This window comes from Rhamphochromis longiceps, linkage group LG2 (genome assembly GCF_057381845.1).
Source record: "Rhamphochromis longiceps isolate RC_006_pf linkage group LG2, R_longiceps_female_GT1.1, whole genome shotgun sequence".
Classification (NCBI taxonomy): Eukaryota; Metazoa; Chordata; class Actinopteri; order Cichliformes; family Cichlidae; genus Rhamphochromis; species Rhamphochromis longiceps.
This window is the reverse complement of record NC_140558.1, coordinates 33,464,073-33,472,911: the sequence shown is the minus strand read 5'-3', so window position 1 is coordinate 33,472,911 and position 8,839 is coordinate 33,464,073. Positions and strand designations below refer to the sequence as shown.

At 44.1% G+C, this 8,839-nt stretch overlaps 3 protein-coding genes across 3 annotated transcripts; 2 read left to right on the top strand and 1 right to left on the bottom strand.

Moving 5' to 3' along the window:
- The first annotated feature begins 747 nt into the window (after positions 1-747).
- On the top strand, positions 748-1,976 carry tomm5 (translocase of outer mitochondrial membrane 5 homolog (yeast)). The gene is made up of 2 exons (XM_085382370.1): positions 748-951; positions 1,629-1,976. Exons 1-2 carry the CDS (start codon positions 831-833, stop codon positions 1,661-1,663), a joined length of 156 nt encoding a protein of 51 aa, XP_085238496.1. The 5' UTR covers positions 748-830; the 3' UTR covers positions 1,664-1,976.
- A 253-nt stretch (positions 1,977-2,229) lies between these two features.
- On the top strand, positions 2,230-4,765 carry LOC146677613 (zinc finger and BTB domain-containing protein 5-like). The gene has a single exon (XM_085424270.1). It carries the CDS (start codon positions 2,614-2,616, stop codon positions 4,621-4,623), a length of 2,010 nt encoding a protein of 669 aa, XP_085280396.1. The 5' UTR covers positions 2,230-2,613; the 3' UTR covers positions 4,624-4,765.
- Positions 4,766-4,843: 78 nt separating this feature from the next.
- grhpra (glyoxylate reductase/hydroxypyruvate reductase a) lies at positions 4,844-8,804 on the bottom strand. Its single transcript, XM_085424297.1, has 9 exons — positions 8,598-8,804; positions 8,260-8,390; positions 7,456-7,528; positions 7,255-7,371; positions 7,075-7,163; positions 6,871-6,972; positions 5,720-5,855; positions 5,519-5,649; positions 4,844-5,416 (listed from the first exon to the last, which is right to left on the bottom strand). Exons 1-9 carry the CDS (start codon positions 8,681-8,683, stop codon positions 5,295-5,297), a joined length of 987 nt encoding a protein of 328 aa, XP_085280423.1. The 5' UTR covers positions 8,684-8,804; the 3' UTR covers positions 4,844-5,294.
- Between the last annotated feature and the right edge of the window lie 35 nt (positions 8,805-8,839).

Here is an 8,839-nt window from a genome sequence, read left to right as displayed (position 1 = left end):
TGTGTGTGTGTGTGTGTGTGTGTGTGTGTGTGTGTGTGTGTGTGTGTGTGTGTGTGTGTTGAAATAATCTTAATTTTAAAAGCAGCCCACACGCACAGATAGACTGCTGTGCTATACAGGAAATTTGCCAGGGGCCCCAGACGGCCGGGTTCCCAAAGGGTTCCCGATTTATTGTAGGCTATTTCAGCTGGCCTCAGGTAATTTAGTTAATTACAACTTTGCCTGGCATCATACACATAATCACTCAGTTAAATAACAACGGTCCCAAAGCGGAGCCTGTGCTGCTGCCACTCTCAAAAAGATCTATGCACTTCCTAAATTAAATGTTTTTAAAGCTAATCACCGAAAAACAGGGTCAAATTGACCCTTGTGGACCACACCCGAGAGACCAACATTATTATTATTATTATTATTATTATTATTATTATTATTATTATTATTAGTTTATTTTCTTAACATGATATTATGTTTTAGCAGAAAGACAATTTCCTGAGGAGTATTAATTCTTCTGCATTACACTGGATAAGACTATTTTAAGTATCCAGCAGAGCATACATAAGAATAATATAATAAATAAAACATAATTAGAAATAACTAAAATAACTAAACTATTCCAATTTTAACTAAATATACGATAAAACTGTTAAGGTCTAATAAAGGCGCCACTATACACGTTCGCGTTCTGATTCCTTTGTATGGTTTGTCCCTATGTAGGCACCGTATTTCGTCTTAATTTCCGGTGTTGCGTATTTCCGTTTTAGCTAATTCGTCCATGCGCCTGAAACGGTGAATTTTTCAGGCGAACCAGACCGAGTAGAATTACAGCAGCAATGTTTAAACTGGAAGGGCTGGGACCCAAAATGGACCCGGAGGAGATGAAGAAGAAAATGCGACAAGATGTCATCTTGTCTTTACGAAACTTCCTTATTTACGTCGCTCTGCTTAGAGCCAGTGAGTAGCGTCAGATGACATTGAAAGCTGAGTAGACCGCTCACGGGTATCTAATGCAGCTCATTATCAGTAAACTGTGTCATTTGCTCACCTTCTCTTTGTAATAATCATGCATGTGAAGTAACCCGAGCACATCAAAATGTTGCCACAATCAGGTATATTATGTTGTGGTTTACAGTATTTATAAATCACATACACCTCACGTGCCAGGGAGTACTGAGCTTGATACACAGTACTGTGGAAAAGTGTAGGGTCATCATTTATTCTTTATGTATTGCTAGGCAAATGGGGGAAATTGTGCAGTGATTTAACGAAACATGTGGAAACATACATAGAAACGGGGTATATAACAGAAAAACACAGTTAGTTCAATTCTAATGAGTTTGAAAGCCTCCACCGTGTTTTACAGATGACACTTGTGTAGCTCCTGACCTCCTCTGTAAATACTGACAATGATTTGAACACAAAATGCCAAATTTGGATTAGTCACTCAATACTTGTGCACAGTACTGTATATGTTAGTGTTGGTGCGTGCTTCTGTCTTTCCTGTTCTCTTCCTATAAGAATTTGTTTACCTGTAGCAGGTAAGACGGTGTCTGTTCATCTGTACCTGAGAGCTGTGTATCTATTTGGACTGGTGCTGGTTGAGCTTATATGACGTTTGTCTGTGTTTACAGCGCCGTATGTGTTAAAGAAGCTGGACAGCATATGAGCGGAGCAGCTGGTCTCCTCCTCCTCCTCCATCCATTCACAGAGAGCTGATTGCATCAGAGACGGCATGGATGTCCAGAAGCAGACTGCTGGTTCCATTACAAAATCACAGCGGAAAATTACCAGCGTTTGTCCATCACTGCAGTGGAGAAACCGGCTCACACACATTCAGTTTTGTTTCACTTTGTAAACTTTTTTTCTTTTTCTTTTTTTAACTATTATTATTAAAACACATTGTCACTCTTTGTTTATACATGTTTTGTCTTTAATAGTTTCTTCCAGATGTCATAATAAAGTCAATCCATGTTTATGTTGCCAGTGTAAAAGTGTTTCTTCAGCAACTAATATTTGAGAGATATACTTAATACACAGCACGTATTAGTAGCACTAATATGTATGTAGTATGAAACTATAGATAATATACAACTATTTCTGGCTCTCTGAAGATAAATTATTGCTGTATTGTTGCTACAATTTAAAAAATTTGATCAAATATTTTGGCTGGTTTGTGCCCGAACTTCCTATATCGTACCATGTGGGGGCGCTGCTACTTAAGTCTGCGGACTAGTGAGACTGCAAGTGATGGAGGCGTCAGCAATGGACGCTAAACCGGGCTATTGTGTGTGAGCTGTGTGGCTTACCAACCGCATAAGGGTGATCACGCCTGCAGTTTGAGGTTCGTTTTGGTGAGGAGAGCATCAGCTGTGCGCACACGGGATCCTTCGCGTTCCTCCGTGTTACCGTTGGACCAGGCCCGCCCATACTCCAGAACATCTCTAGAAAAGCCGGTGAATCAGACAATAACGCTGCTAAACACTGGAGCTGTGCTCCAAGAGGCTGTTCGCAGCGGATGAGGAGATAAGATCGGTTTCTTATCGATCGACCGGCCCGATGGATTCTCGATGATAATCTGATATCCTTAGTGTTTAAGAACCAGCTCCATTGGCCGTGATGAACTTTCCAAGTCACTTCCAGCATATTTTCAAGCAGCTCAACCACCAGCGCCTCCAAGCTCAGCTGTGTGACTGTGTAGTGGTGGTTGGAGGTCAGACCTTTCAGGCTCACCGCTCCATCCTGGCAGCATGCAGTTCTCACTTCAGGGCTCTCCTCACCTCCAGCGACACTGCAGATGAGGCTGGAGGTTCAGGGGCTGACAGGTGTCGAGATGGTCCCAATGTGATAGAGCTCGATCCGGAGGTGGTGACCCCAGAGTCTTTCTCCACCCTGCTCGATATGATTTACACCTCCACTCTGTCCCTAGGGACCTCCAATGTGATGGATGTGTTACTGGCGGCATCGCACCTGCACCTCAACGCTGTGGTCAAGGCCTGCAAGATACACCTGTCCAGGAAAAACTTCCCTGCCTCTGCGCCTAAAGGTTGGAGGTCTGTGCAGCAGCAGGAGCAGGAAAGTCCATCTTCCCAGGTAGCAGGCAGTTCACAGCAACGGGTCAGATCAGGCCTGGAAGAGGACCTCGATAAAGAGGAAATGGGAGAGGAGGTGAGTCAGTCTGGTGGGGATGAAGACTGTGTGGTGATAGTGGGGCATAAGAGAAAGCTGCATGAGGACAGGCTCAGTGACAAGAAGAGAACCTGCAGACTTCCTGGATCAAACTATAAGGAGTGTTCGCCTATTGTTACCAGGAGCTGTGTGAGCCATGAGGAGAGAGGAGAAGCTCCGTTGTTTTCAGGTTGCCTGCAGATCACTGACACACTCTGGGAAAACCAAGGTGATGATGAGGAGAAGAAGTACAAAGCACCCAAAGGAGAATTAGAGGAAATCCAGCTGCCGAGCCAGTCGGATAGCAGCATAGCAGGTGTGTGGGAGAAGTGTGAACATACAGATGGAGACAGTGTGGTCAAGGTAAAGGTGGGAGAGGAAGAGGGAGACAAACCTCAGATGGCAGTGATTGAGGTGAAAAAAGAAAATCTAAGCTCATATTCTCCAGATTTGTTAACCAGTAATTCTCCTCCGTCTCCACTGGAAGCCTGCACAGATAATTTGAATGCACAATTCAGTGGCGAGAAGATGGTTGCAGCCAGCCCAGCAACATGTAATGTTGGCTCTTTACAGTCAGAGCTGTGCACAGATCTTCGCACCGAGGAGCAGGGAGAAACTGGAGATTTGGATGAGGACTCGGCAGATGGTGAGGGCCTGGACAGCCTGTCAGACCTGGCCTTTTCCTGCTTCCTCAATCCCGGCACTGAAAGTGTCATGGGAGCTCTGGAAGAAGATGACAGTCTAGCCAGCCTCACAGCTGCTGCCACAGCTGCTGCCGCCGCCGCCAGCGAAGCTCCTCCAGCTCTGGTAGATGCAGGTGAGCACGATCAAAAGTCAGACGAAGCAAACACCTCTACTGCTCAGTCTTCAGACTCTTCATCTTCACTTATCTTTCCGGTCACCTCGGTCCCCTTGCAGCAGCTTCTCCCAACTCAGAGTCCAGGATTTAGTGACACCATCATCCTCCAGCCCACCCAGAGCTCTCTAACAGGGTTCCTGAGCACTGTCAGATCACCACTCAGTGCGGGAGCCCCTGTCGTCCAACCCTCGAGGGCAGGGAAAAGCTCAGGAGCAACAACCTTCCGTCGAATCGCCCCCAAAACGCAACCTGGATCAGAAGCCGGCACAGAGCTTTCCCATGGCTCTGGGGGGGACGTCGCCGATCGGCCACCTCTGACAAGAGCTTCAGAGGATGTTCTCTCCAAGTGCAAGAAAGCAGCTGCTGAGGACCACGTGCTACTGGTGGAAGGGGAGAAAAAATATGCCTGCAAAATCTGCTGTAAAACCTTCATGAACTTGACTGACTGCAAGAAGCATATTCGTGTCCACACAGGAGAAAAACCCTACCCCTGTCCCAAGTGTGGCAAGCGCTTCAGCCAGTCCTCCCACCTGTATAAGCACTCGAAGAACACCTGCTTAAACTGGAAAGATGACCAGTCTTTGGCAGGCACTTTGCTCTAAATATGGACTGTTATTTATTACTATTTAATTAAATTAAGTCTATAAAATGTATCCAAACTGATGCAAATGAACTGATGATGGCTTAAATTGCTGCTGTGCTACAAGTTAATGAGAATAAATGATTCATTTGGTCTTTTTTATAGATCACTAATCTATTTTTTAACATGAGATAATACAAAATTACACACTTTTGTGCATGAAAGTTGGCTTTTTATTCTTCAGAAAAATCATATTTCATTACAAAAACTGGAGTGTTATGCTGTTTCAGTAACGGGAGACATGAAGTATTAGCAGAGAAAGTGCAGATAAGTAAGTTCATCGTGGTAAATATTGCATTTTAAAATGGGGGAGATGAGTTTTAAGAATACATTATAGTGTATTTTGAGAAGTTTTAGGGTTAACAAGGGCCGATGGTTTGTTATTTAGGCCATTAAGTACTTGAATATATTTCACAAAAATGCACCAATCATTTCCTTCCTCAAAAATGCACAATGAATATAACAAGTGCTATCGGTGTCAAAAATGACAGATTAAAGTGAAACTATGAAGCCAACACTGATCATGTCCCCGACCGTGACTGAACTACATTCTTACTATTCTTTTCATCCACATTACTTCATTATTGTTTTCTGCTGTCAGCAGAAGAGGCACAGCGGCTCACTTTGAGGCTCTTAGAGGGTGAGTTCACTGGGCATGTCTGTGCCCTGCAGACCACCCAGCAGGTTTTGCACTGCCAATGCCGACATGACGCCTCTCGTGGAGTAGGTGGCACTGCCAATGTGAGGTAACACCACTGCATGGGATAAAAACAGGACAGAAAATATTTTTTAAACAGTAAATTAAACATTAGAGGTCAGAAGCAGACATCTACGTGGGGAACAAGCTTTCTGCTCACCGCAGTTCTTTAGCGTGAGAAGCTGGTGGTTTGTTGGAAGTGGCTCAGGTGTTGTGACATCCAGTCCAGCTGCGGCTATCTGTCCACTGCTCAGTGCCTCATATAGATGCTCCTGATTCACCACAGCCCCCCTAAATCAAATAATTCACTGTATGATGATGGGGATTTATTGTTATTAAAAAAGTACAAAAAAAAAAGTACCTGCTAGTATTGATGAAGACTGCGGTGGGTTTCATCTTGCTGAAGAAACTCTTGTCGCACATGCCCTGGGTTTCTGGTGTCAGGGAGCAGGAAACAACAATGAAGTCGCTCTCAGACACAAGTGTGTCCAGGGGAACTGATCAACAGAAGAGGTGACACAGGACAAACACGTAGATTAACAATCAATAAAATATCCACTATGAAACTATGAAGCCAACACTGATCATGTACCCGACCGTGACTTATTCTTTTCATCCACATCACTTCATTATTGTTTTGAATGAACGTCTTTCCCAAAACCCAGTTTGTTGGAATATAAATGTGAATGTACTCCTCCAAAAATTGTTATGTACAATGTAAATAAGGATATAAAGCAATTTAAGCCCTATATGAGAACACGCATCCTGTTTTTTGTAAAGTGTTTGCTTCCAGTGCCAGCATCGCCTTTAAAAGGAGAGGAACAAAAGGCCTGACTGGGTATAAAAAAAGAGGATGTGAGTAAAACTGAGACAGAGAGGTTCACCACTCTGTAAACACTACATACAAAACATTAAAAGTACAATAATCACGTCTGCTTCACAAAACAAGGGACAAGGCTGTGTCTGTGATCTCTGGGCCCTTGGGCAGCGCTGCATTTATCACAGACAGAAATCTGCAGTAGAAGTAAATATGTTACACTTATTGTCACATCTAAAGATGATGGAAATACCAAGGCTTGTGGATGTATTAGTGATGATGTAAGATGGTGTTATCCTAATTTATTTAATCCCTTCAGCAACTTGAGAGTACTGTGATTTGATCTTTATTTTTCTATTCTATTCTATCTATCCATCCATTAAATCTACCACGTATTAAATCTACATCATTAATTGCCAGGAATAAAACCTTTGGACAGGCCTTGTGTCTAAATTTGCACGAGAGCTCAGATGCCATCTTCACTGTAGTTTCTTTGTTTCAATCCAGCCATTTACAGTTAAATGTGGGGTTTAACTGATGTGCAACACATTGCATTCTGTATAATTCACATTTTGTGTCCACATGCCTTTGGAAACAGGGTTAAATTAGGTTTACAACTACTGCCCTCCCCTTTCTACCTTGCTGTGCTTTATCATCCCCCTCTCGCTGTGTGCATTTCTCTATTCATTCCTTACCAAACTCTCCGTTCACTTCAGCAGCGTGCGGCTTGGCTGTTCTCCCAGAGTACAGAAGTCTCTTTACTCCGAATGGCATGAGTCTCTGAGCTATGGCCATGCCTGCACATGAACACAAGCAGTTATTCAACTACCATCAAGTCTTAAATGCTAGGAGGAAAATCTGATCAGACTTTGCAAATTAGATATGGTTATAAAGTCAACCTATGCGTCCCAGTCCAATGACTCCTACAGTGCTGCCAGAAAGACCGTAACCACACAGCCAGAGAGGTTTCCATGAGCTCCAGCCACCACTTACAGGAAGAAAAAGTGTGATCATTGTATAACTAATATCAGCAATTTGAGCTGAACGGTTAGAGAAACAACTGTTGAGGTGAGACTGACTTTTTCACCTCCTCCACTCCCTCTGGTAATCTGCGAGCGGTGGCCAGCAGCAGAGCCACAGTCAGCTCTGCTGTGGCATCAGTCAGGACATCCGGGGTGTATCCAACACGAATACCACTGTTGAAAACAAAACATAGGTATAACTGAGGAGGCATATAGTGTGTCCTGTTATTGGTTAAAAGTGAAGTTCAGTTGGTTCACCGTTTTTTGATCTCATCGATGGCTAGGTGGTCGAATCCCACAGACAGCGTGCTGATCACTTTCAAGTTCGGCCCTGAAATCAAAGACAAAACAGCTAAGCAGTCACGTAGCTGTCAAATAAATGTAATCAAATCCCGAGGTTAAAAGCAACAAAATGGCCATCTTCATCCAGACAATATAAGCTGAATGATTAACAGTGATTATGGACAGACCTAAGGGGTTCAGGCCTGATAAATAAAGTCACTGTCCCCCCTCAGCGGAATTCTAACTCATGCACATGGTTTAAAGTAGTTTACTGCTTCTGCAGCAGTTGTGGTAACAAAGCATGGCTGAGGTGGCTGAATGGACAGGCCTTTCCAGCTCAGACTTCCAGCAACCCTTTGAAACCAAAAACAGGTGCTTGAGCGGCTAGTTTTAACTTTTTAAACATTACTCTATGAGTGTACAATGTATGGTTGTAATCTTGTATAGCGTGTTGGAGTCTAACCCCCCCCATGTTAAAGTTGGCCTCCTGTCCATTCCAGTGTGTAGTACAGATCCAAATCAGTACTACTACACAGGGTAATCAAGTGCCCCACTTTGTGTGGGAATGCACAGCATTTATATTTCCTGACCCCCACGGTCCCTCAGGGAATGAAAGTTAGGAAAACACACATGAGGTGATTAGCAGAAAGAGGGAGATAGGAAAAACTATTTTTTCTGGTGATAAATATATCAAAAGCATTATTAAAAATCACCCACACTCATACTGTTTATTTAGTCTGCTTAGATCTGGTCACCCTACCACCTGAGGGCAGTGCGTACCTGCAGCCTCCAGGACCTCAGCATCGATCTTGTCCGACAGCAGGCACAGAAGACCGTGAGCCCCCTGAATACCTTTGAGAAGGTCTGCCCTCGGAACAGGCTCATCGGAGTCCCACTGAGACACCTCACACCTGCTTCCAACGAGACACGACAAGAACGAGATGCATGAAGTAGCATGTCATTCAAACATGCAGGCTAGCTTGTGCAAGCAGAGAAAACTTCGAGTAATGGTGTGGCAACAGGAGTGTATAAACATGAATCACAGCGTGCATGAGCCGATCTGCACAACACTGTTAACGACAGCTTGCTGTTCATTCACACACAAAAACACTTCGTACACTCCAGCCGCTGACAGGATCTTCAGCCCCTCTTGCGGGATGCGCCTCGTTATGAAAACCTTCATGAGTTTTCCCGCTGACTGCATCCCACTTTAACGACAGAAAACCTGCACACTCAAGACTGAAACTTGAAGCTTTTAACCTTCAACGTCAGCAGAGCCCGGGCTACTCTCGAGACGCCAGGAAGTAGTCAAACTCACACCACTGCGCCTGCGTGGTAGGGACTGGGTGCAGATACTTGA